Below are 27,952 nucleotides of genomic sequence, written 5' to 3'. Positions count from 1 at the left end.
TCCATTAGACCCCTGAGAGCAGCCACCAGCCTGATCCCCCTCCCTGCCAAACCAGGGGTTGCAAACTTACCCCCTTGGGCGTGAAGGGGTTAAAAAGCAGCCGCTCTCCTTTGGGAACTACACCTCCCAGCATGCACCGCTCCCTCACCCTCCCCTTCTGCAGGGTGGCCTAACTTCCCGGCATGCAGCTCTCGTGGCCGGCTCACGGCAAAGGACTCCAGCACCCAGCAGGCAGTGCTGGGCGCGGAGGGGCGGGTTCCAATGCCCTCCTCCAATGGGAAGCAAGGGGATGGAGGGGTTATGCAAATCAGACCTGGCCGGGTCGGGAGCCTGCCGACGTCATCGCCGTCGGTGTGCGGTCGTGTGAGCGTGACGTTAGCGTCAGCGCGGCCGGGTGCGAGCGGCAAGATGGCGGCGGCGTTGCTGAGGAGCTGCAGCCGGCGGCTGCCCCGCCTGGGCCTCGCGCCGGGTAAGGGCCTGGCCTTTCCGGGGCGCCGCGTCTGGGCCTCGCGGGGCTGCGGCCCTCGGCCCTGCGCGACCTCGTGCGCTGCTGCAGAGGGAGCCCGGGGTGGGGGGGAATCTGATGCCTGTGGCCCCTCCCCCCCCGTTTGACCCCTGCTCAGCCCAAAGGTGAACCCAGCCGCGTGGCAGCGGCGGCGGCGGCGCAGCAGAGGGAGCCATTGTCCCCGCGTTGCCAGGGCTTACATACGAAACGATCCTTTTGGCAGCTCGAAACGATTGGATTCACTGCGAAACTCTCGCTGAAAAGAGACTCGGGCAAAGAAGTCTTGTTCTTCCTGACCTGGCGTTGCTTGCTGTCAGGACGAGCGAGCGAGAGCTGGGTCCTCCACAGGGGAGCATTTCTTGTTTTGGAGGCCAGCCCTCGCAAGGAAGTGCTGCTGGCAAACCCCAAAGTTGGTTAAGGCTCCCTGAGAGGGACTACCTGTGCGGCATCGATTAGCGGTCTAAAAAACGACCGTACGCTTTCATTACTTTTACTATGATCGTACAGGGGTTGGCATTTATTGTGCAGTTGCGATAACGATCGTACATCTGGTGCCGCTGCGCCGCCCCTTGGCTTCCCACGTCCTCTCCCTGCTCCCGTCTCGACTCCTTCCTCAGGCGTTAGCCCCCCCCTCCCCCCTTTTCGTGGCTGCTCCTCAGACCACCCTTTCTTCTGCTGCCTGGTCGCTGTTCCCCGTCCTGTCTCTTTCCTCTTTACCGCAGCCCTGCTGGCTGGTTTTAGCCCTAGCTAAAAGCCTGAGCTCAAGCGCGGTCCTGCGAACCCCGTTGTAAAATGACTGATGTGGAGACGCTGTCAAGACGGCCAGGCTTTGACATGTCTGAATGAGACACGACCGTTTAACCGTCATGGCAGCAGGACGAGGGACGCGCTATTGTCTGACCCTTTTGACCTTTTGTTGCAAATGCTCCTATGATTTGTCCTTACAAGTTTTTTTGGTTGTTTTTTTGTTTTAAAGCTCAGCCCCTCATACCCCCAAATCCAAGTTTTTTTAAAGTAAACAACTGCTTGTGAATTAATTGCCTCTAGCTTTTGGTTCAGGTTTAAATTTATTTGGAAGCCCTGGAAACTGCAGCCTTTTAACACCGGGAGTGACGGCTGCTGTGTCGACTTACTTGGCCATCAGAGGCGCTGTGCTGGGTCAGGTGACTGGCCCAGGGAGCCCTGGTATCCTGCATCAAAGAGTGACACAGAGTACAGGCTAAGGGGAAGAGGGCATTTATGTAGGTAATGTCCAGACTGCTCTGTCCCTTGCCCTTCCTCCCTTGCAGCTTCTAGTACTTCAGGTAGTGACTTGATCTTGCAGTTGCTCACAAGTGACCTTGAACCCTGACCTGCACGATTCAGTCACTGTTGAGGGAATACAACTGTCTGGGGGTCAGACTTGATGAGCTGTTCAGGTCCCTTCCAGTCCTAGAAACTATGAAACTAAACTGCATGGCTGTGCCCAGTCCTTGCCTGGCAACATGGTTCCTTGTCCATTGTGGTAAGTCCACTCATTTTGGACTTGTCACCCACAGGTTGGATTTTATTGACGTTATGGTTCTGCTGATCTTTGTTCACTTACTGCAGTACAGGGCTAGGTTTGGGCTTAATTTGAATTGTTGATAAGAATGAAAGTAAGAATATCTTGGTACTGATAATCTGAGCTATCCAGTCTTTGTACTCTATTCTGCATCTTAAATGAAATGTAAACTGCTAAGCTATGACAGTAAATAAGAACATTGTCATCCTTATGGCATCACTGTCATGATAAATGAAATGTTTTTTGAACATTTCATATTACAGGAGAGTTGCCTTACTAATACATAGTATAATCACATTTTTAGTGCATTATATTGGCATGTAAGTCACATGCGCTTAACTGGAACATACAACTATTGTTAACTTGTTATTTCATAAGAAAAAAGCCCATTTGTAGCAGTTTTGTTTTGCTTTAGTGCCAACATAATCTTAGTTCCTCTTCTTCATCCAGTACCTAAGTAGTCTTAATGCTTCTTAGAATCCTGAGTGTTCTAGTAAAGATCGTCTTATGCCTCTGCGGTGACTTGTTTCACATTTAGACTTTTTCCATTTGAGCACTTTAAATAGTTCAGAACAGAATGGTATGCAGTCTAATCAGTGCTGAAGTTTGTAAGGGTGTGCAAATTTTAAAATAAAGGATCCAAGTTATTCCCCTACTGGCTTTCTGTGAGGCAAGATGTTTATCTACAGCTCTTGTTTGCCTGGATGCCTGCCTTGGTTCCTAAAGAGGTAATCCTAGTTAATGGTTTTTTTAAAGGGTCAGTGTCAGGAGATAAAGGCAGTAGATCCTCCCCTGTTCGTACACATTTGGGCAGCTTTAATGTGCCAGAAGCAAGAAGCATAACTCTCCTTTCTCCCCGTTCTGTGGTCGATATGTGATTTGTTCTCTTGCACTGCACATGGGTACAGGTCTGAGATTGCAGCACAAGAGGCTCTTCGGATCTAAGCAGGCTTAAAATTGAAATGAAAATATTGTGGAATCTTTTAACGAACTTGTGTTTTGCTTCTGAAGTACAGTGCCTCAGAATATATTTCTAAATAACATAGTTGTTTACAACTCGCTTTAAAGTCAACCATCTTCTTGAACTTCAGTCTGTACACTAATTATTTTTTTTTCCAGGTAACTTGGGAGAGCAGTCTTGTCTCAGCTGTACATCTCTGCGGTTGATAAGGAACACGTAAGTAATTGGAAAAATAATGATGTTATTTCTCTAGGGTTCTAGAACTGCCCAACCACCCTAAAAAAGGATGTTGCAGTATTTGAGATTTAAATGATGAGAGCCTGGAACCAAAGTTTTAATAGTGTCAGTGGATGTTATTCAGAAAGAATTGGCAAGGTTTAGACACGTTCTGGAGGACTAGAAAGACAGAGACAGACATCTGAGTCAAAGATGACTCCTAGGTTATGAGCCTTACTGATGATCAGAATGGCAGTGCTACCCCCACTTTTCTTCATCACTGGAGAACAAGTAGATTTTGGTTGTTGTAGAAGATTAGATTCAGTCATATAGAGCACAGAGATGTTAGTTTGTGCAGGAGATGAATCTGGAGGAGAGCCATAGATTTATGAATTGCCACTTAAGGCTGGTGGTAAAATTTGTGCTTGCAGATGAAATTACCCAGAGATAGTTTGGAGGAGGTAGGAGAAGAGACCAGGGAAGGAGGCTAACGATAGAGTCATGTGGAACTTGCACAGAAAGCTGAAGAGGATCCTTTAAAGAAGGGTTGTCCAACTTCTAAACCCCCAGGGTCATGTTTCTCAGAGACTGTACCAGTTGGGGCCATGTACCCTGGGAGGGGTACCAGATGAGGTATGGGCTATTGGGCTGCTCACCTCACAAATGTTATCCTCGTCCCCCCACCCCTAACCCCCACCCCACCATCCGCACTGCTGTATCACATGAGCAGTCCCCCCACCCAGCATGGTCCTGATTTCCATGTGTCCCTGTCCCCTTCTTCCCTCTCCCAGCCCCAGACTTACCTTTAGCTTCCTCCCCTCACAGTTATGGGGAGAAGGAGGCAGGAAGTGGCAATCAGAGGAGGGAGGGGAAACCTGGAGACTGGCTGCTGTTGCAGCTGGAGCAATGTGGGGAGTAGCGACTGGGCAGGGCTGCAAATGTTCTACATGCTGCCAGTAGGACAGCCCTGCTTTAAAGGATATGGCAGGGCTGCCTAGAGAAATAGGTAGAGAACCAGAAGTGAGACAGGCCCAGAAGCGGAGAGGGGACAGAATTTCAAGAAAAGGACCATAGCTGCGCAGTTGATTGTGGTGGGCTTGACAGGTCAAAGACATGGATGAATTTTTGAAGTCTTTCCTTAAATACAAACATGATCCGCTGTCATTGTTGGTGACCCCTCAGGTCAAGTAAAGGGTTGTAGATGTGTCCATTGATGGCTAAGAAAGCCGATCCTAGAGCTGCAGACTCTCTGGCAGATGCCACAGGTGGTGGTTAAAGGGAAGGTCAGATCACAGATTTCTCCATGTTGTTTCCTTTCCTTCCATTTCTGTCATTTTTCTGCCTCCAGGATGAGATGGTTTTCCTCAAAGTAAGATGTACTTTCTCCTAGAAGGGATTGCCATGTAGTGCTGTCCCAAACTAGTTTTTCCCAATTGGTGGTATTATTGCTACACTTAATGTTCTCGTTGAGGGTGTCCTTGAAGTGTTTCCCTTGGGCCCCATGTGTCCTTTGTCCTTGGCTGGATTGGGAATATAGCACTTATTTTGGTAAATGTACATTAGGCATGTGCACACAATGCTCTGTCCACTGCAGCTGATGTTGCATAGTCAACACTTCCATGCTGGCGGTGTTAGCATCTGTGAGGACACTGGCATTTGTGTGATGATCCTCCCACTTTATGCCAAGGATCTCCCAGAGGTAGTGCTGTTGAAGGTGTTCCAAGCTTTTTACGTGGTCCCTGTAGGTCACCCAAGCTTCACAGCCATAGAGAAGAGTTGGGGTTATCACAGCCTTATATAGTAGGAGCTTTGTTTGAGTCCTGATGTTGTGATCATTGAACACATGATGATACAGTTTTCCAAAGGCAAAGCTGGCACATTGGATCCTATACTGGATCTCCTCATCAATGCTGGCTTTCTTTGAGCGATGGCTGCCGAGGTATGCAAAGTGTTCAGCATTCTCCAGCTCTGTCCGTCAACTAGGATCTTTGTCTGGGGAGCTGATTGGCCTGGAGCCAGCTTCCATGTCCAAGAAATCTATTTTCAACAATTTCTGTAGTCTATATCGGAACTTCTCACTTTGTAACTATTTAGTTTCTGTCCCTTATTACAAGCACAAACTGACCTCTGTACATGGACTCAATGTTCCTGCTTTTAATAGTATAAAATGCAAACTCAAAAATGATGCTTTAAGGCTATTTTGTCAATCTCTCATCATTTTAAGTTATGCATGTTATTATGTCTTGTAGCCTTAAATTGGCGCTGGACATCTTATAAGCAGTATTCTTCATACCTTTTATCTTCTCAGTAGAAGAATATTGCCAACTTCTTCCAAAGAAGAATCTTTCAGTTTATATATACTTTTTAATTTTCTTCTAGTGATGGTTCACTTAAGTTTTCAGAAATTAAATTTTGTCCCTGGAATAAGTGGTATAATGTTTGCGAAGAAATGCTTTATTTTTCATATGTAACAGTGGTCTAATCCCTGCTTTAAGTGCAAAATTTAGTAGAAAACAATAATAAGTGACTGCTTTTTCCCTGTGGTTTAATATGGTATATTAAACAATTCTAAAATTATTTTAATTTGTTCATAGTAGTCAGGAAAGAATCTGAGGCAGTTGTCCTGGGGAGTACCACACTTTAAATAGCTCTACAGTAGAGAGAGATTATAGCCTGCTGCTTTAAGGGTATAATGGTATCCATAACATTTTAAAGTCCATCATCAAATATGATTCAAAGCCAATGAAATTAGAGGGAAGAGTTGTACTCTGAAAAGGTGGTGTATAGGGATTAATGTTTCTGTGTTGTCAAGATGTAAAATTTGTGATTTTTTTTAAGTTTAAAAGAAAATGTTTTTTTAACTGCCAGTCCATGGGATCTAGAAATAAAGCTGTGGGGGTTTTCTTTATATGCAGTAAACTATGTATGGTAACTATTGTGAAGGCCAGCTGATGTCCTTACTTGCACCTGTGCAATCACAGTGTCATGATGGAGTGTGCTGAAACATCCAGCGTGATCAAACTGATCAGCTGACCCTGACTGAAAGCTGAAAGGAGATACAGTTTGGCTAGTGTCACAAACTGTCTGCCCTGGGCATGACTGGTATCTGGTTATGTGCCCTTATTTTTTCCCCCAAGAGCAGGGGTTTGAGAGAGGATGGTAATCTGCAAGTTCTCCAGGTTTATGAAATGTGTTTTCTCATACTTTATGATACTGTTATAAAGCTGCAGTTCTTCCACAACCTTCGGTTAAAAATTGCAATATTACTGGTACAAAGTGACATTCCTGTTGAGACCCCTATGGAAAACCTTTCCAAATTCCAGCAGCTGCACTGATCACAACTTAGAGAGGTTAGCTTTAAAAATGTTCATGTAATTTTTTGAGGTTTTTTCAGGATCATATTTGGTTTTTGCTCTTTTTTATACTCCTGTTGGGCACATTTGTGTTTATCGGGCAGATATGCCTTTTTATTAAAATCCAGCAATTTAGGTTATTCTTAAGGAAATACCAGTTGAAAACCACGCAATCAAAACACTTTAAAAATATTTTTATAATATAGTCCTGAACTTGGGAGTTTAAGGTTGACTTTCAGGCCCATTAAAACTGACCTGTTCAGGTTTCTAGTGTTTGAATATTGCTTCTCGGGATAAAGGGAGGTGCCTGTCAGTTCATTTCTCTTTTTTACCCCCATCGAGTTTCAAATGTTGGTAAAAGACTTGACACTTTATGACTCTTCTTTTATATTCTCTGTCATTATATGGTGCTAAAATATTTAGGGATGCTACAGATGCTAAAAAAAAAAACCCACCAAAAAAATCTGGTGCTTTACTTCAAACTCCTGGCGCTTCTGCGTCGAGCCCCGCGCATGCCCAGAAGAGCCATCATGTTAGTTGGGCCTGGCTCACCCAATGTCTGTATAGATTGGGCACTTCAGTGCTGCTTTTTTGGTGCTTTTATCTAATAGCTGATTGGATTAGCTTTAGAAAAAAGCTCCAGAAGGCCCTGCTGAAGTACCCGATCTATGCAGATACTGCAGAGCTGGGTCGAAGTAACACGCTGGTGCTTCTGGTAAAGCGTGCTTTTTTTTTTTTCCCTTTTTTTTCTTTCCTTTTTTTTTAACATCTGTAAGCAGCCAGGTTGGATTATGAGACTGAAGGGCGCCTCTTGCATTAGGTCCAAGGACCTGCATTGTGTAATCCCTCCCATACAGTGATCAAAATCTATCTCATAACTTGGTAGCTTGTTTGCCACTACCTGAAGGCTGTTTGAGAATCTCGCTCCTCTGCTAGTGAGTAGCTTTTCTTTAGTCTTCTGCCTAAATATTTATTGCCCATTCTTGCCCATTTGTTCTTGTGCCAGCATTGTCATTTAGCTTAAGTAGTTCTCCCTGCTTGGCATTTAGCTTCATGATATATTTATAGACAGCAAACATATCCCATCTCAGCCAGCATTTTGCTAGACTAAACAAGCCAAGCTGTTCAAATTTCTTTGGTAGAACCATGGTGTCCATTCCTGGATACATCTGTTAAATAATAATAAAATAATAGAACAGGGAAAACTAGCTCTTGATTTTTGTTAGTAAAGCAGATGGAGAAATGTGTATGCCAGTGGAGTATTTAAACACATACATAGCAATCCATAACTGCTGACAGACAGGATTTCTGAGGTGGTTTACACATGTCAGTACTGTACAACAGACTTATCTTTCTGCCTTCTATCAAAGTTAACTGGCCTGTGTGCTCCTGGCCTATGCTTCAGACCCTGCCTGTCATCGAGTTATTTATAATGAGCAAGGTTTTCTCTTTGCACTTCTTCAGTAGGGGAACACACTTCAGGATGCCAGTAGGGGAACACACTTTTCCAGCCCACTACAGGTCACAGGATAGGCGCTGTGCTATATAGTTGCAAATGTGTAAGGTGGTAGCATTCTCTCCTACGAGCAGTTTCTCTTGCAGATATTGGACTTGAGCAAGTAGCTTCCTTTCCTGGGCCTCTTCCACCCAGAGGGCACTTAGCCATATGTGCACATTTGTATAGAAGATGACATTGCGGTATGTGGCATCAGGGTGTGTTAGTTTATATACTCTGTTTCAATTGTATTTAGCATTTGTACCTTTTTCCCCCTAAAAACAAAACAAGTAAGTCAATTCTCGGTAGTTAGTAACCATTATAACATACCATTTTGTACTTAAATAGAGCCTTTACACTAAATTTGGTACTCACTTTTCACAGGAGGATACACTCCTGTGAGAAACTATATCTAGCCACCAGGGTGGATTGATTTAAATCAAGTCTGTTTAAATCACTGATTTAAATTGATTTAAGTCAATATGCCAAAAGGCCTATTTATAAAATTTATTTTTTATTAACTTTTCGTGTGTGTGTGTGTGTGTGTGTGTCTGTGAGAGACAATAATCTAAACATACTGGTTTAAAACTAAATACAGCTTTTATAATAGACTTGGTACATATGTTTCTTAGGTACACAAACATATATAGTTTAACATATTTGAATTAGAAATCCTACATTTTAGGATGCCATAATATGGTGAAATATATATTTTTATTCACTAGATAAGATTACATTTTTGCTCATATTTGTATCAAGCTGCATTAAGATGGCAACTTGAATTTAAGCATCCATTTCAAATGTATTAAACAAAACTTTAATGTTCTAGATACAGAAACTTTTTTAAAAATCAAAACATGGTGCACATACAACTAACTAATTTATTAAACTCTAGTATTAACTGTTATAGTTGTGGCAGAGTGCTTCTTCAGCAGTCACCTTGAAGCCCCTGGAGTCCCTGCAGCCCTCACTTTCTGGGCAGTCACCACTTCATTTGCTCGCCATGCCTTTTTGCAATTTCACCAACGTTTTCTTTTATTCCTGGAGTACTTAAATCTTTGGCTAAAAGGTGCATCAAATGAATACTGCATCGACATGTTGTAAGTTTCAGGTTTGCTTCATGCTCTTTTAGGTTTCTTCTCATCTTTGCTAGATCTGCAGCATTACCTGTGACAAGGCTACACACATGCCACTTGAATTTTGCTCACTGTTTGTTATAGCTTTTACTGCTGCTATTTTTACATATTTTGCAGTATGGGCATTTCCTGATATATCAATTGTTTCTGAGAGGTAACCAATCCATTGTCACATAAGGAAATTTTATTGGATTGTTGTGTACATTGCTCCATCCATCAAATTTAACACTTTCCCTTCGATATTTTTTTGCACACTGTTCAGTTTTCTTCTCATACACTGTATCCAAAAGCCTTTCAGCAATATCTGTTTTGCTGGGTGGAGTGTAACCTGGTCGTAATGATTGAATCATGTCAGTGAAATATCTGTTCTGAGCATGATGAAAAGGAGAGTTTATTGCATGCATAAATGAACTGAACAATCTTTTCATCTACGTTATCTTACTGAACTTTGGTTTTATTATGAACTCATTCATAATTTTACTGTATAACGAAGAAAGTCTCTTTTTTGCATACAGGTAATTCAGTCTCAGGTATGTTTAGTTGCAGTACTCCTGGTGATACTAGTAGATGATTCTGAAGTTGCAGACACTACAGATAATGGACATTCCTAATTTCTTGCATTTAAGCTGGACCCGGAAACAAAATGGTTAAAAAGTCACTTGCACTGAATATTCCTTAGTGCATTACTTAAAATAATGGGATTGTAAATGAAAGATCTCTCCTACAGCAGATATTATTTAAAAAGTAACTAAAAAACATAATTTTTCCAAGCCCAGTTTGATAGGAAAATATTAACTTACCAGCATTGCAAGATATGGAAAGCAACCCATAAGAATGGTTAAAAGTAGTAAGTTTACTAAGCAGTTGATCCCGGTGGCTCAAGACATGACCACATCACTTTCTTCAAGTTCATTGCCTTCTTCCATCCAGGAAGAGCACACACCAACTGCTGAAGCTTCCTTAGCCTGACAAAGGGTTTTTGAACCCGAAAGCTTGCTTAATAACTATTCTCCAACCATTTGAGTTGGTCTAATAAAAGATATCAAATTCACCCAAGGAACCTTGTCTGCCTATTGCCTTCTGAGAAGCAGTTTTCTTAATGTTGTTTATTTACACTTTGCATTTGGCACAAGTTCCTATCTTTCCCAGTGGCACAGGGATTTTTAAATTATTCCTAGATAGTCTTTTTTGTGACCTGAAGCCATGGCGTTTTTTTCCTCCAGTTTCCAGGTGTTGAAATCAAGACTAGTGTGTGCCCCACAGAATGTTGTTCCTTTTCCTTCCCTGTTTTGAGCCCAGGGTTGGTCTTTCTATTACACACAATGCTCTTTACTCTACTCCCTCTCTGTCCTCCATACAAGACGTTAACAACTAACCAAGATCCCTTCTCCCCTCTTTCTCACCCCCCCCCAAAGCCTCTCCAATCCCTTTCCCTTAACAATTCATGCTTTCTGCTATTGTAACCCCATGGCTTTGTGTACTGTAGTATTTTAGTTTAGAGATATGGACAGAGCATTTTAAGTTAATGTTTATAGGGGTCCACTGATAGAGATTTTTGAAGCCGATATTGATTTTTAAGTATGCATATTGGCCGATACCGATCCGATTTCTGATATGTAGTTCTTCAGCTTGGACAGCTGCATCCAGCTGATAAGTCTGGTGTGGGAGAAGGGGAGGGAATAGGTGTGGAGGGGGCAGATCAAGGCCCCTGCGGTGAGGGAGGGAATGGGGCTGGGGCAGGTGCTGACAAGCCAGGGCAGAGGGGGTGCGGGGCAGAACCAGGAGCAGCTTGTTGGGGTGGGGGACATGTGCCCCCTGATCTGCGCAGCATAGGGTGGGCTGCAGCTGTGGTCTGGGGCCAGGGCTAGGACGGGTACAGGACCAAGGTGCAGCTCATCAGGGGGGTATGGAAAGGGGGGAAAGGGCAGCTCCCACCGCTGCGCATGGCTCATCCAGCACTCCGGTGCTTGTCTGGTGGTTCCTGCCGCTTGTCTGGGAGGGCCTGGGGGAGGGGCATGTGCCCCGGTCCAGCCCACCCTGCCCCATGCAGATCCGGGGCGCACCCCCCCCCAACTGTGCCCTCTGGGGGAGCAGCAGTGGGAGCCATCAGATGAGCACTGGATGAGACCCCCCACCCTGCACCCCTTCAATGAGCTGCATCTCTGTCCTGTGCCTGCCCTGGCTGGGCAGCCCCTGCCCCAGCCCCAAACCCACACCTTCCCTCACCACGGGGGCCTTGATCTGTGCCCCCGCGCCCACTCCCCTCTCCCTTTCCACCATACCAGACTTACCAGCTGCACGCAGCAATCAACACTGCTGGCTCTGCTCCTCACTGCCTACATACTGCACTGCAGCTACATGCAAGCATGGGCATTAATTGGACAAATTATTGACCATGGTGCCGATCCGATATCGGACTGATTAGGGGTGCACCTCTAAATGTTTACATCTTTGAACATACTCAAACCTTGTTTACCCGAATCCAAGAGGACCCCGAATTTAAGTTGACCACACAATAATTAGATTCTATACATGGCTAAAGTATGCATTTATCATAATTTTCCATGTATAGAATCTAATTATTGGAGGACCGTCTTACATTCATTTCCCCACTGCTTCATGTGGTGGGAGGACAGGTAATGAAGGGGGCAATAATGGCGCAGATGGTGCGGGGGCATGTGGTAGGATGTGCTGGTGAGGCAGGTAGTGGAAGGGCATTGGAACGCAATAAGGGGGTTGGTGGTGGAGGGAGCAGCAGGGGACAGGTGGTAGGGGCAGGCAGTGTGGAGGCCCCCCTTACCTTTCCTACGGCACCAGCAGACTGCGTGGGGCACTGAGCGTGGCTCCAGCCTGATCCCGTGGCAGCAGCACAGAGCTGGCACTGCTGCCACAGGGCTGGACTGGAATTGTGCTTTGTGCTCCAGGCTGCAGTGAGGATGGAACGTGCTGGCGCTGAAGCAAAGGTAAGAGGGGTTGTGATGGGTGGGAAGGGGTAGGAGGGAGGGGTGGGGGGAAGCAGCATACTCTCTTCTAAGATAAGGGGCTTTCCCTCCTATGCTAAGGGGGGCGGGGGCAGACATCGCCTTTTAATCAAGTAAATACAGTAACTGAAGTACCTAGAACTAGAGGTATATATATCGGTCCATATCGTATTGGCACTGATAAAGGAAAATTGACATTATCGGTAATTGGCTTTTTTTGGCCAATGTTGCTGATAATGCCACCAATAAATACTGTGTGCATGTGTGCAGCTGCAGCATGCACATGGCCAGGAATGCAGCTGGGCAGCTTGAAGAGCAGCATCTCGCTGGTAAGTGTGTGGCGGGGAAGGGTCATGGGGTTGCAGATTGAGGCTTTCCAGTGTGGCCCTGCTTAGGGTCTCCATGGAAACCCGCCTGAGGCATGTGGGGAGGGGCTGCTGGGAAACAGAGTCCGGCCACCAGCCAGATCCTCCATTTTGCCCACCCCTGAGTTGGACACAAAAATAATTAAAATAGCTTGTCATTTAAATAAAATTGCCTTAAATATGCTGGATACATACAGACAAAAGTAACTGGTTTTAGTCAAAGGAAGTATTGCCTGTAGAAATAATTTAACTAGTAGTTTCTGATCACTGTTCTTTCAAGATCTCATCCTCTTGCACCCAGTTCTGATTTTTAGAGTGGAAGTGGAAGACGACCCTGCTTTTCCAGTATCCAGTTACACTTTCTTATCTTTGAATGAACTGAAATTAAGAAAATTCTCTATGCTGGTGGAAGTAGCTACTGCTGTCAGAAATCCGTTTATCATTTCAACTAATTCTAGTGAGGGTGCTTGTATAGTGACTTTCACTGTTTCAATGACTGGACTTTCTTTAAAACGTAGGTAGCAAACATACTGCTTAATAAATGTTAATGTGTTCAGATTTTTATACGTTGTTATAATTTCAGAATGAATTTTAAAAATAAACAGTTAAATAAAAAACACTTTTACTGGCCATTAGACATAGAAGGAATCAAACAGATTTAAGTAGTGTGGTAATATAGTTCCTCTCTGAACTGGCAGAAGACTAATGCCATAGAAAGGATCCATGTTTTACTCTCACAAACCTGCAGACACAGATGAGGTGTACTAACGGTGCTTTGTAAGGCCTCTGTTGCAGCAGGCATTGCGTAACCATGCATGTCATGCAGAACTAAGGATGCTTCCCTCTTTCCTATAGGTGCAGACTCGTATCTTATCCTTTGCACTAACTAGTCGTAGTCTACAATGCTATTGTGACAGGTGCTTTGGAAGTGCCTGCAAACAAATACTTAGAGTAACTGAGTTATGGAAAATATTAGGACCTCAAATAAAATAGCTTTATTTTTGAGTTTTCTTTGTGGAGAAGAATCAAAGCTATTTCTCTAAGCTTTTTAGAAGTGACTGTTTTCTATTTCAGTAAATACAGAATTAAGTGACTTAAATTTCTTCATTTTAATAGTATATTTATTACTTGAGTGTTTTGTAATAATAGGAAAAGTGCTAAATGCAGACCATCTTGAATGTAAGGAGTAGTTGTGATATATGCATGATTTAGTGTTGTTGTTTATCTATGGATCAGTGCCTCCATAGTCACTTTTCAGACTACATTTAATTTCTTCCAGAAAAGGAGCAGAAATGGTTAATGATCTAGTATCCTGTTGTCTTGTACAGACTGTTGATAAGCTTGAACTGGAAGCTTAAGCAGAACAAAAAGCTTCTAGAGAAAAGGAAAAATCTAGGCTTGGAGATAAGGGGGGAAACTTCATAAGAGTTGGTTTATATCAGACTAATTTTCCCTTAAATCTAGCAGTGTGTGATTTCTCTGCAAGTGTGCTGTCCAAATGGGATGCATGGAGGGCTTTAAGTTGCTTCTGATTTTCTAGATTTATTTCTCCATCTAACTTTTAAACAGAAAGCACTTGCTTCTTCCCGACCTTCCCCCATCATCAACAGTGTTGTCAGAAAAACACTGTAGGTAAAATTTTAATGTTATGAAGTGTAATAATCACCGTTTTCAAGTGAAATTTAACATATGGATCTTAAATCCTAAATATGCAGTAAAACGTTCTCGAAATATCTGCCATTAACCGTTAAATCTTAAATGTTTCCCTCTCTCTCTTTTTTTTTCCCCCCTCTCTAAGGAATGTCTACTTTAAATGTTGTATTAGTGTCCATCCTGTTTACGTTTACTCCAGAAAAGTTCATGATAGTTTTTGGACTAAAGGCTCTGAACGAATGTACTTAACAATTGCGAGTTCTCCTGACTCATGGACACCGCTTGAAAGTATAGGCATTTTGGGGCCCCGGTACCTTCCAGTTCGGTGGTGGCATTCTTCACGTCCCCTTTATGATGACTCCATGGTGGAAAAATCACTGAAGTCTTTAAAGGATAAAAGCAAGAAGTTGGAAGAAGGAGGCCCTGTATATAGTCCAGCCGAAGTAGATGTGGTTAAAAAATCACTTAGACAGAGGATTGTGGATGAGCTGAAGCACTACTATCATGGCTTTCGATTGTTGTGGATTGACACAAAAATTGCTGCGAGAATGCTCTGGCGAATACTTCATGGCACCACTTTATCTCGTAGAGAACGGAGACAGGTACTGAGTACATATCCATGTTGTTTAGTGCTCTGAGTGAGTAGACTACTTGCTTGGGTTAAACTGAGCGGGTTCCTTGTTTCTTGTATTCCCTGTATTTAAAATTTATAAAAATATACTGGTATCTCTAAGTAAGAAATTTGACTGGGTATTTGCAGCTGATGGGAGGTGGGGAGGGGTACATGGTCCAGTTCGTCCAATATGTACACACATGTATTGTTTAACTTAATTCTTCCTTACTCTGACTTTTTAGACCTAACTGTAGAATTTTGGTTTTCTTAAAATTTTGGAACAGAAAACAAATTATGTTAAAGCATAGACTTTACTGGACAGACTTATTCTATCTGCTCGTTTTCCCACTAAATAATTGGAATGTCTTGTGCTTATTGTAGCATGAAACATATATATGTATATTTTTATCAACAGTGGCATCAGGGTGTTTGATTTGTTATTATGTTGCTACAGCATGAATACTTGTTAATTTAGTGACTGATACTTTTTATTTTGCAAAGTACAAACTGTTTATGAAAACTAAAAAAAACCCCTTGTACACGTGCAGTACAGAAAAAGTAATTTAGCTTTTTTTTAATGACAAAGTATGTATTTAGTGTATTTATGCACTTTAAGTTTTGTAAACTGTTTTTTCCTAATATAGTCATTTTTTTTTTTCTAGTGGTCATTATGTGAAAAAAAAAAAAATTCCTCAGCTTTTTCTAACATACAAAAGCATTTGGAATACTGGGGATAAACAGTTTAACAAAATCTTTGAAATCTAAGCCATTTGAATTATTATTAGGCTGTGTAAAACACAGAATGGATAAATGCATATTCTTTTTTGTATGCACACACACAACATACTAATTCAGAAGCACTTTGAAGCAATATACATCAATTATGAGACTAGTTCCAAATAAATGTTTTTTTTTCCATTCAGAGTTTGACATAAAAGATATATTCCAATGTGCCAAGACTGGAGCTGCATTCTCAACTGATTTTTAAACTAAGCTTATAACTGATATAAAAAACTTGTTTTTGAGATTCTTTAATGCAAGAACCAAAAATACACGTGTTCCTAAAAAGGTTTTAGAAAAGTTTGATTTTCTTTTTTTTATGATGTGACCTGTCATTCATAATACTCTGAAATCTCCAGTCAATAGACACTCTTTAAGAGCTTTAAAATGCACTAATTTTCTTTACTATAAAGTTACTGATTTTAAATAACAAATCACAAATGTTTGTTTCTGGCAGTAGAGAATTGACGTTGGCAGTGTCCCTGTAGCTTTCAGAGCTTAAGCCCCAAGGATAACGGGTAGACTGAGATCAAACTGGACATGGGGTGTGTCTACACATGTGCTTTAATGCGCAGTAGCCTATTTTACTGCACATTAAAGCAGCGTTTAAAAACTGCTATTATGCTAATGTGCAGTAAAATAGGCTACTGTGTGTTAGTGTCACCTAAAAAGCATGTGCTTGCACTACTGAGCATTAAGGTAGCCTAATGCACATTAATTTAGTACTTCACAGTGGAGGTACTAAACTTAATACGCAGTAGGACAATCTCATTAATGTGCATGTAGATGTGCCTCAGATGTGTGCAAGATTTTGTCAGAACTAACTAGTTGTGTGTTTCAGATTTACTTCAGAAATATATGAATGTATTCTTAGGCTATGGGTACATATGTAGTTAAGTCAGCTATTCGCTCTGGAAATTCAAGAGAAAATTTTCTTTTACATTTGACTCGCACGTACAAAACCAGGAAGGTCCTTGGGTATGAGATTGGGACATCTTTCAGCTGAGATGTTTAATACTGCAAGAACGTGTGAAAATTGCTCAGAAGATCACTCATCCTTTTTATAAGCATCTTTGTACCATGTTTACTAGCAGCCCACACGCCATTTCTCGCCTCCACCACTCCCCAAATCAGCTCTCCAAAATTGGGGTACATTTTTTAAGATGAAGCTGATTTTGTTTTCTTTACTGAAATAAGAGCAGTGTAGAATAGAGCAAACAGACATTGAGAGTCAGGACTGCCAAGATGGCTCCTATTTCTCCATGGGCCTGCCAAGAAAAGGGGTGGTGTCCAGTATTAACCCTCTCAAAACTGCTGGTGAGGCAGTAGCTTTTGGCAGAAGAGCTGCTGAGTTGGCAGAGGGCAAGTGAGCTGCTGCATGCAGTCTGCAGGACCTTGATGAAGCTTGTAGTGTGGAAACAGCATTTTATTATTTACAGGAAGTTATGTAAAGAACTTCTTGCAGTAAAGAAGTAAGAGACTTATTACTGCAACTGTTTGGCCTAGTCTTGTTGCTGTCCTGCCACACTAGGAAGTTCCTGCTACCGCAGCCAGACTAGAATGTCTCCCAGGATGCTACCACCTCCTGGACCCCCTACCTTTCCAGGAGGATTTACAGTACTCTGTTACAGTCTGCCATATTTCTGGAAAAATCTTTTTCTCCTACATTCTGCCTTCCAAAAACAAGGTGCATATTTTAAGTTGGGGATGGTGATATGTGAGAAAATATTATATTTAATGAGGGCATTGGTGCTTTTATGAATTATAGGTAGGCAATAAGAGGATTCTTGAGATTTAAATCTCCATATATGCAAACCCTGTACCAAAGGCTTATTTTTATTACATTGGCTTTAGGTCTTCAAGTTACCCTTTTAAGCCTTTTTAGGCTTATTTCATTTTGGCTTTACTCACTCCTAGTATGAAAAACATCGAACACTACTACAATTGGAAAAGATTAGAGAAGAAAAATCTTCCACTTGATGTTTTGGACACCACCTTCAGAACAACACCTAACGGTCCCCAAATGCCTGACAGTGTCAAATCCATTGACAGGTCCAGGAATTGGATAGTCCCTGTCACTACCCTGTCCCTTGGCCATACTACTCATGTACAGTCACTTTATCACCTATGTAATCAGTTTGTGAAAATCTCTCCTATGAAATGGGAGCACCAAGCATGTTTTAAAATAAAACGAATGATAGACAGTTGTAGGCACGTAGGGGCTGTCCCCTGGACAGAGGGTAGGTCTAATGCTTGAAGCTTCATTAACTCATTTTCTGCATTTGGCAAGTTGGTGGGTGCTCTTTCAGCTTACAACAGTGTTTCTTTTTATGCTGAATTTTTTATACTGATCAACTGCATGCAACTTTTCCTAGGGAATAAAGGGCACAACTCTGAGGGCACTTTGTGCCATTCAGAATTAGGCCCCTAAATGCCAAATTATATGCACACAACTGAGTTTGAAACAATATTTAAATTAAATTCTGGAACTACACATGGTACATTGACCGTTTGTGTAGGTGGCTGTAGTATCTTGATTAATACTTGAGTATTTTTTTTTTTTGGAAATGCTAGGATCATATTGAGTGTTCGGGCAATTAAGATGTCAGGGCTGACACCATGGCATCTGTTATAAAATCTTGTTCCTTAGTAATGGTCCAGGTGTCTGTCACCTAGACAAAAATAACAGCACATTCTTCTTTGTGGATTATATTTTATGCAAACACGGCATGCAGTCAGTGATTATGGGCTTGATTTTTATTGAACTAAATAGTTGCATAAAGTTACATTTATGCATTTTGGCTGCCAACGGGGGAGGGCACCATGTTCTGCCAAAAGAAAAGGTGGTGGCAAACAAACACAGTTTGCTTTTTCCTTCTTCTCTTCCCCCATCCTCCTCTGTGTGCATATAATCACTTCCTTCTGGTTCCCATTTTCTTGCTTTGCTGAGAAGAGTATAAGGAAAGCACCTCTGTGCTGCTTATAAGGAGAAAAAGCTGCTGACTGACTCATGTGATACTCCGTAGTTCTTATCTCTGCAATCTGAGTTTTGCATTATAAAGAACCCATATACACAAGTGTAGTCTAGAAGAGAGGTGGGCCGAATCATACCTTTTAGTGTATGATTTGGTTTTTTTTCAAGTTCTAAGGTGGCAGCCCCCCTCCCAAAAGGAGTATTGCGTGTGGGGAGGAGGCAAGGGGAGGGACTTCCAGTGGCAAAGGTTAAGGTCAGGAGTTAGGGTGTGAGACTTCTAGTCATGGTGATCAATATGGTGACCATGCATCCCTTGACAGCTTACCAAAACTTAAGTGGCCCTCCAGCCAAAATAATTGCCCGCCCCGGTCTGGAAAGCTAAATAAATCTAAGAATAAATTTTTTGAATTGTTTTATAAAAATTTTAGTTTTTATACATCATCTTCATAAGAATTATATATGATTAATGAAGAGTGAGGGAGTGTAATATGCTTGTGTGTGAAATTAGAGTTCCCTTAAAGTTAGGGTACCAGTAGATGCACTTTTTAAAAAAAGCTCTTTTTGACACTGCTTTCAATTTTTGAAAGAAATAAGCATGCTTATTGAGAAAGTAATAGACACCTTTTCAATCACTACATTAAAATCTTCTGAAAAAATAGGGTGATAATTATTACACATGCAGAGCTTTAGTAGTAGTAAAAACAACCGTTCTAAAACTGGCATAATTAAAAGAAACCAGCTGAGCAAATATGGACACACAGAGTAATATGGTTAAATTGTCCTAATTCTACCCTTTTCAGAGAAATGTGTTTAAATAGTCCACATCAGCAGAATCTGCAAGTGGAACACGTATTTTTATAGCAATTTTAGTTCATGGTGATGCCTTTTTTTCAGAAAAAGAAGAGGAAAGGAAAAGGAAACTTGGGGAGGTGGAAATTATGCTGGTAGCAAGAAACAAGAGAGCTGCCAATATTCTGGGTATAAACCGACTAGGTCAGGGGTGCTCAATCTCTAGCCCACGGGCCAGATCTTGCTCCCAGTGCTGGGTCATCTGGCCCTCAGGGCTCCCCATGGATATGTGGGGTGTCCTGTGGGCCGTAGCCCTGCATGCTAGACTGAGTGCACGGGGCAACATGAGCCCCAATCTTGGTGCAGAGCCCCTGGAGCACAATCCCAGCTTGGTGGACCAGCCCAACACCATTCATCTGGCTTGTGGGGCTGATACTATGAGTACCACTGAACTAAACTGCCCCTGATATCATGATCATATGATAATTCTGTGCAAAATATAAAAATAACCTGATTTTAGCATGCAGCTTCAGTAATTGCAGTGCTTAAAAAGTATTTATAAAATAAAAAACCAAACAGTAAATAATTTAAGTGTGTGTTGTTCATTTTTGCAAGACTTAAATCCTCCAGTGTGTGTACACACATGCATGTAATTTGGTTGTGCAGATGTGGTATCCTTTCTGTTAGAGACTGTTCATTGCATTGGCTATCATCGTTGCCCTTATTTCACAGGTATGGAAAGAGAGCGAGAAAAATTAAGGGATGTGTCTTAGGACAAGGCAAAAATAGAAGCCAGCTGTCCAAGATCCCTAGCGCTCGTGTCATGTTAAGTTGTACAAATAGTGATAGAAGGATGAGCGATGTAGAAATGTTGCTGCAGAAAGACTGGGTCCTGTTTTTAGATAGCTGTTTTATTAACAAGATCTGACTCATCAGCTACTGTTCCTTCATGATAGAATTGTCCTTCTTGCAGTGCATTGGTCATCTGGTACTTTCCTTTTTCTTCCCAATTCTAAGATTTTGTTCAATGTGTGTGGCTCCTATATCAAAGGCCTTGCCTAAAATGAGCTTTTTATTTACAAAAGTGCAGCATATTGCATCTGGGGTGATTGTGCTAGTACAAAAAAATCCACGAGGTAATAGTCATTTTGTCAATCAAGCCACTTATTGCCCTTTGAAAAATACTAGTATATCTTCTTTTTCTGTGTACAACTAGAGACAGCATGGATTTATCAGTTAGAAATGCATGTGTTGGATCACTGTAGCATGGCAGTAAAATGCTGACCTTTTTGCTGAGTTTACTAACTGCTGAAGGGTTTGACTGACCTGTGGTTCTACACTTCTCTCTGTCTACACACTTTAAGCCTGCCAATTAAAACACAGTCTTTAAAATGCAGTATAATTCAAATCGATATGAAATGTCGCTAACTGAGGATGCAAAGTTTTCTTAAAGTAATTCTTGTTTGTTTTTGTTTTTCTTAAGAAAAAAATATAAGCTTTTGCAAATGAAAACTTAAATGAGTTATTGGCCTTTAGCAAAATCTTATCTTCACACAAACTGGCAAATGAGTTATATTTCTGCCTTCCCTTTCTTTCCTCTCTGGAAGTAATTATGAGCAGATTTCCAAGTAACCTAACCACAATGAGGTATAGTAACATGACTATAACAGTTGAACCATTGCTTCCATCAAAACAAAATCCTGTCAAAATGTTGGATTTATAATTGGCTAGTAGGGATCTTGCCCTAAAGGTATCAGGCCATAGAGGAATTAGCACAGTTTCTGCTGCATTGCAGAGCTGAGCCAAAAAGTGAGAAATTGCATAGGGTGTTTTGATGAGTATCATGAAATTTCCATGGAGCTGCCTCCAGTAGGGAGGATGGGTTAGGCCATAGGCACTGAGACTGAAAGCAGCATGTATTAAGGGCATAGATCTGTGGACCCAGGGTGGAGAGGGAGCTGTAGCAATTGATGAATTACAAATTCAAGCTACAGAGTGGTTGTACGGGCTTTTTATGTCCTCTTGCCTAGCATTTTGAGAAGGTGTAATTCTCTAATGTCTTGTTGGTTTCAGATGAGCCATTTCACTTAGACTTGTCAGAGGTTTGTATTTCACCCTAAATATGCCACGTACCCCTTTGTGTTTTATGTGGTATATTCATAACCCCCCCCTCCCCCCCAATGTCCCACATACCCACCCCTGCCCCACACACTGGGGAGCTGGGGGCAGGGGCAGTGGATCGGGAGTGGGGGGGATACTGGGTTGGGACTGGCCATTGATGTTTAAAATTGGGTCCTGGCCCAAAAAAGGTTGAGAACCACTACCTTAAAGGATTTTAAATGAGATGCTCATTTCCCAGTCCCATTGGCGTGCAGTGAGGCTTATTTTGTTCTTATTCTGTAGTTAAAAAGTGGTGAAACAGTGGCACTAAACTGTAGTGTACAGTAGTTAAAAAGGTAAGCACACATGAAAGTAGCTTGAACTCCGTCCTGTCCTGCCATTTCTGTTGTTTTAAACTTCCTTTTTCAAAATAAATGCATTTGCTAGTTTAAATATTAATTAAAAAATGACTCGTATGTACATTCTTGTTCTCTCTTAATGCATAACATTTTTCTTCCAGTTCCTTCGGATATGTGCTGACCTCTTTCGCCTGGTCCCTTTCTTAGTCTTTCTTGTTGTTCCATTTATGGAGTTTCTACTTCCAGTAGCGGTTAAGCTGTTTCCTAATATGCTTCCTTCAACTTTTGAGACAAAGTCTAAGAAGGTAAATTGCAATATGGTATGGATTGGAAAGCCCATCAAATACTTTAAAGAAATTTGAGTTTTTAACCTGTTCTTTGGATGGAGTGTGTGTCCTCTTAGTTTATCAGCCAAAAAAACCTTAAAGAAACCTTTATAAGCAACTGTCATGTTATGGCTCTTGATTGCAGAGTGCTAGCACTTTCAGGCTATGAACTGATCATTGTTTTTCTTAAACACTTGTACTAGTTTATGTTAGCTAGGGAAAATGTTTTAGCATCCTGCCAGCTAGAATCCTGTTTGTATGTCTGTGTTAAGCAACATAGAGTGAGAATATCTCCAGTCTTTCAACTTTTGATTCAGGCCACCTTGGCTGTAGAGGGGTTCCTGGCCATTTGGGAAAGGCAGATGGATGTGATGCTAAACACATCACTGCCTGTGAGCCATTGACTAGAGAAATTGGCTGTCCTAACTATGCTAGCGCTTACAAAGCTTTTATATCGTTATGTGAATTGATAACAGAATATTCTGAGGTATGTTCTTTAAAGTAAATCTTGAGAATAAATACCAGTAATTTTAGGATAAAAATTCTTACGTTTCAGATTTCTTTAATTATTCATTAGAAGCTAGAAAATTTAGACTTTAGGTTAAGTTTGCAGGAAAATCCAATCTAGATATTATGGAAATTCACAATTGAGGACTACCTTTCAAGTGTCCAGGGGGTGTGGAGGAATGCCCCTATCTTGTGTATGAGTTCAGGGAAGGACAAAATCTTGTTTCTCATTATAATATTGATCTCTCAGTGTTGAGTCTCATTTGTTTGAGTTGCCAGTAACTTGGAATTAAGTAATACCACCACAGCTAGTACCACAGCAATTTTTGCCCACTCAGTTGCTCCTAAATATGTTATAGGTGGTACTTATCCATCTGAAATTTTGGTGAAAGTATAGCTAAGATACTCTGGTTTAGAGAAGCCTATGAAATGCCCTTCTGAATGGGAAGAGAGGGAGAAGGGAACCTTGGTGACTATACTTCTGGACAGGCTATTTTAAGGAAACATGCTTGTATTTTACAGGAGGAGAGATTGAAGAAAGAACTGAGAGTAAAACTTGAATTGGCTAAATTTCTTCAGGACACCATTGAAGAGATGGCTTTGAAGAACAAAGCAGCCAAAGGGAATGTCACTAAGGATTTTTCTGCCTTCTTTCAAAAGGTAGAATAACTTGCTCTCTGTTCTTGTGAAAAGTAAATAGTTTGATATTTTAAGTGTACTAATTAGCAATGTAAGTGGCAAATAAGATGGTTAACTCGTGGTGTAGTATTGACTGCTACCTGTCACAGTCAGGTTTTCTTTATTGATTATGTTGGACTTCAGCTCACATCTTTTTAGCATAATTATTACTTTATTCCCCTTCCCTCCTTTTCCCCCTCCCCCCTTGTCCAAGTTATACTTCAGCTTCCTAAAATCCCATTATCCTTACCTTTAGTATTCTGGGTGACACTTCACTTTATCCCATACATTTTAATTAATCTTAATTCTTAAAAATAACATAGCTGTTCTCCATTTCATTCTTTTTTTTGTGGTTAATAAGCAGATGGCAGTGCTTAGCTCAGTTGGTAGAGTGACTGGCTGCAGACTGGAAGGGCTTGGGTTTGATCCTAGGTGAGGGTGGTGGGGTTTCACTCATTGTTTTCTTTTCCAGCATGGCCCAGAGACCCACCCTACCTGCTGGGTACCAGGAACTATCTGGGGTAAAGGCAGCTAGTGTGTAGTGCTGACCACATCACCTACTTGTGCTGAGAAACAGTGGAGTCTGCATTGCCCCAGTGAGCCTCAGTGGCCTGTAAATGGGGTACCTTTACCTTCTAATAAACAGATTCTGATATCAGAGGCATTGTATGACTGGCTTCTGAATGCATAACTGTTTTCATGTTTCTCTGGACATTGGGACTTCAAATAGACAAGCTGAGAAGAGAAATGTAAATTCTTTTTTAGTCAACTTCCGAGAAGTTACTTAGTTTTAGGCAGATAAGCTTACTAAAGTTTGGGGTGGTTGCTTTTGCCAAGTCTAGTGTGCAGTAGAAAGGGTTTGTTAGTATAGCTATGTTGACAAAACTTATTAGTGTTACTTACCTTGTATCAGCAAAAGAGTTCTTCTGTACATGATGCATCTATTATGACAAAAGCATAGTAATGCAGAAAAGTATGGTCTAGAGCTTTTCCCAGTGTAGAAAAGTATACATTTAAAAAAAAAAGGTCAATTAGTATAATATTATATACTATTATATAATATATTATATACTATTATATTAATATAGTATAGCAATTAGTATAATATTGCTATACTAATCAGAGATTTAAGTGTAGATGTGACTTTAGCATACTGTGAGTAAATGGACTTGTCCTGTGCTGGCTGTACTTTGGGATAAATGAGCTATGCAGTGCACATTTATTTCTGTTGTGATAGTGCTCAGAGTTCCCAAGGGCTTCTGAGCATGTCCACAACCACCCAGCAACATTGGAGCATGCACACAGCCACCCACACCCTGGCACTACCGCAATTCTAGGCACCTCGCTTAATCCAAGTCCTGTGATGCTCCATACAAGGTGTTCCTTTGTCTGCGTTACCTAACAAGCTAATCCAGAACGTGTGCGTAATAGACTCCTCACAAAATGCAATAGCCACCATGCCTGTCCTGCAAAATACGGCCGTTGGAGGAGGAAATGATGATTGTGGTGATTCCTCTTCATCCAGTGGTTAAGGCAGTACCCATGGATGTGAGAAATGCGGGTTAAATTCTTCCTTTGCCGGAGAGGTTTGAAACCCACATCTCCACTCCTCACCACTAGGTTATGAGCTGTTCTTGGGGAAGGGGGAGCTATTGGCTCCTCATTTTGAAGCTGTTTCGATTCATAATGGAATGGGTTGGAGAGGGGGAGTGAGGCAGTGACTGTACTCTAGTAGTTAGGGCTACCCAACAGGGGAGTTCCCACTTCCTGCTCTGTTCATCCAGTTACTTTGTTAATGGAAAATATACATCAGCATGGGCAGTTATTTTAGGCGGAGGGCCACTTACTGAATTTCAGCATGCCATCGAAGGCCGCATGACAGGCAGCAAGGGGTAGATATATATTCATTTTCTAAATCTTTTAGAGGCTCTGGGGGCCGGATAGAACGGCCTGGTGGGCCATATTCGGCCTGCGGGCTGCATTTTGTCCACCCCTGATATACATGAAAGCCCTTCCCAGCACCAGGGGAACCCAGGCCACTTCCTGCCAGATGAGAGCCCATGTGCCTGAAGATTTATGCTCTGTCTTGGTGATTCTCTCTGACTCAGTAAATCTTTTATATTCTACACACAGCTTTGGCAGGAGGGTTGTGAGTCCCTTGGCTCTAGAGTGACCTATAGCCTGGTGGTTAGGGCACTCTTGTGGGTGGGAGATGTGGGTTGGGACCCCTTCAGATCAAGAACGGAATTATAAACTGAGTTTCCTGCAGCCTGAGTGATCACTGACAATGAGATTTAGGAGAAAGGGGGGAATTGCTCATTATCTGCCCTGCTGGCTCCAGCTGTGTTTTGAGAGAAAGGTTAGGCACCCATTTTGAGGAGAACATAGTTTCATAGTTGGCAGGTTCTGAAGGGACCTGAGCAGGTCATCAAGTCCGACCGCCTGCCATGGGCAGGAAAGAGTACTGGGGTCAAACGACCCTGGAGAGGTGTCTATCTAGCCTCCTTTTGAAGACCCCCAGGGTAGGAGTGAGCACCACTTCCCTTGGAAGTTGGTTCCAGATCCTAGCCACCCTGACTGTGAAGAAGTGCTTCCTGATGTCTAGCCTGAATCTACTCTCCATCAACTTATGGCTGTTATTCCTTGTTACTCCCGGTAGTGCTCAGGGGAACAGTGACTCTCTCATTGCCTGCTGGTCTCCCTTGGCCAGTTTATAGATGGCCACCAGATCCCCTCTCAGCCTTCTCTTGTGGAGGCTGAACAGGTTCAGGTCCCGTAGCCTCTCCTTGTCGGGCCTGCCTTGCTGCCCCCTGATCATCCGGGTGGCCCTCCTCTGGACCCTCTCCATGTTGTCCACATCCCTCCTGAAGTGCGGTGCCCAGAACTGTACACAGTACTCCAACTGCGGCCTGACCAATGTCATGTAGAGGGGGAGGATCACCTCCTTGGCCCTGCTTGTGATGCATCTGTGGATGCATGACAAGGTACGGTTAGCCTTCCTGATTGCATCCCCACATTGACGGCCCGTATTCATCTTGGAGTCTATAACGGATTATCAGCATTGAGGGTTGAGAATCCCCGAGTGAAGTGTCTAATCCTGGAGAGGGAGCGAGCTTCAGATCTGCACCTATGCTCAGTTTCCTGTTACTTAGTATGGCAACATCCTGCTTGGTATACTGGCTTCTAGGATTTCCATTCTGAGGCACCGGATGCAGTAGTGACAACTTCCGCAAAACAACCATGAGACTCCTGATTTCTAATCAAATTAACTCTAACTTATGATCTCTGGATAGAGAGATCAAATCTTGGGATTTTTTCTTCTGGTGCATGTAGAGAGCTCCATGCTAGCAAGTCTGTGGAGGGGAAGGGGTGGGGGCACAGGGAATGGGCCGGAGGTTGCAGATCAAGGCCCCCACAGTGAGGGAGGGAGTGGGGCTGGAGTGAATGGGGTCGGGGGGCTGGGGTGGGTCATGCGGCTCATCTAGAGGTGTGGGGGAGGGGTGGGTGGCTCCCTGCCACTGCATGCACCCCCGAGGGAAGCCATGCTGGGGCGAGTGCCTCCCGGATTTGTGCCCTCCGCTGGGGCGGAGGTGGGCTGCGGGCTGGGGCTGTGTGCTCTCCTGGCTTTGCCCTAGAAGCTGTGCGCTGGCTGCACCACATGTCCCCTGCCCACCTGGCAGCGTCACGGCAGAGCCCCAGTCCACAGCAGGCATCCCACCTCCACCTTGGGCACAAATCTGGGGGGCACATGCCCCTCCTACCTCCCCCATGGGTACATGCAACAGCAGGGAGCCACCCATCCCTCCCCCACACCCCTGGATGAGCCACCTGCGACTGTTGCCACCCATCTCTCTCTGCCCCCTACTCCCAAGCCATAACCCCCCCCCCAGGCTTGTGGGTGCCCCTCATTCCTGGCCCACATTGCCCCACATCCTACCAGGGCATGTGGGCCCCCCTCCCCCCACACATAGCCACAGGCCCCTCCCCCCCTTTTAAAAATAGCATCTCATGATTTAGATTTTAAATCTCTTGCTTTTTTTTTAAAAGAGTTTGTCTCATGCTTTTTGATAGGGTGGGGCTGGCAATACTGCAGATATCCCCTGCTTGGTGTAGGGAGTGTAAACATCCGTCTCGGAGCTGCGGATTATACTGTGGGGAGTAGATGTTCAAGTTCCTTTTTGGTGTATGTGCCTAAGCCTCTCTCTGGCTCAGTTCCCCATGGAAAAATTATGCTTTCCACCTCTCAGAGGTTTTATGAGGCTAAATACACTACAGTTTTGGAAACTGCTCGCATATTACATTAATGGACCCAGGTAAGTACCTTGAATAGTGACATCACCAGCTATCAGTCTAACTAGTACCACATGTTAGCATTTTACAGAGTCATTTACACCTTAAAGCTAATCCTTTAGCACTAGGGGCTAGAGAGGTATTTATTCATTGTGTGCATGCTCGAAAATTAAGGCACGTTCCGTGTTTTGTAGCCTCTGGGAAGTAAATGCACGTTTTAACTTGTAGTTCCTGTAGCTGCAGGAGGGAGATGGAGTGCTCTCTTTCCTTTGACTTCAGCTGTGAGCTCCTATCTGCTACACAGAGGAGTCTGATAGAAAGCTCTGGC

The 27,952-nt window shown here is 42.8% G+C and overlaps 1 protein-coding gene across 4 annotated transcripts in view; it reads left to right on the top strand.

Moving 5' to 3' along the window:
- The first annotated feature begins 331 nt into the window (after positions 1 to 331).
- Positions 332 to 27,952, top strand: part of LETM1 (leucine zipper and EF-hand containing transmembrane protein 1) — a 54,895-nt gene continuing 27,274 nt past the window's right edge. Inside the window, exons 1-6 of one of the 4 annotated variants that reach the window (XM_025204436.1) lie at positions 390 to 469; positions 3,168 to 3,225; positions 12,857 to 13,069; positions 14,354 to 14,810; positions 21,985 to 22,128; positions 23,179 to 23,316. In XM_025204436.1, the coding sequence (XP_025060221.1) occupies positions 14,448 to 14,810; positions 21,985 to 22,128; positions 23,179 to 23,316 (645 nt within the window). In that variant the 5' untranslated portion in view covers positions 390 to 469; positions 3,168 to 3,225; positions 12,857 to 13,069; positions 14,354 to 14,447. Of the gene's footprint in view, positions 470 to 3,167; positions 3,226 to 12,856; positions 13,070 to 14,353; positions 14,811 to 21,984; positions 22,129 to 23,178; positions 23,317 to 27,952 lie in introns of all 4 variants that reach the window. The other 3 variants (XM_025204435.1, XM_025204434.1, XM_006023817.3) reach the window with 3 other exon arrangements.

Source organism: Alligator sinensis, unplaced genomic scaffold (assembly GCF_000455745.1).
Source record: "Alligator sinensis unplaced genomic scaffold, ASM45574v1 scaffold445_2, whole genome shotgun sequence".
NCBI classification, from domain to species: domain Eukaryota; kingdom Metazoa; phylum Chordata; order Crocodylia; family Alligatoridae; genus Alligator; species Alligator sinensis.
The sequence above is the reverse complement of the archived record's forward strand: the minus strand, read 5'-3'. Positions and strand labels throughout refer to the sequence as shown.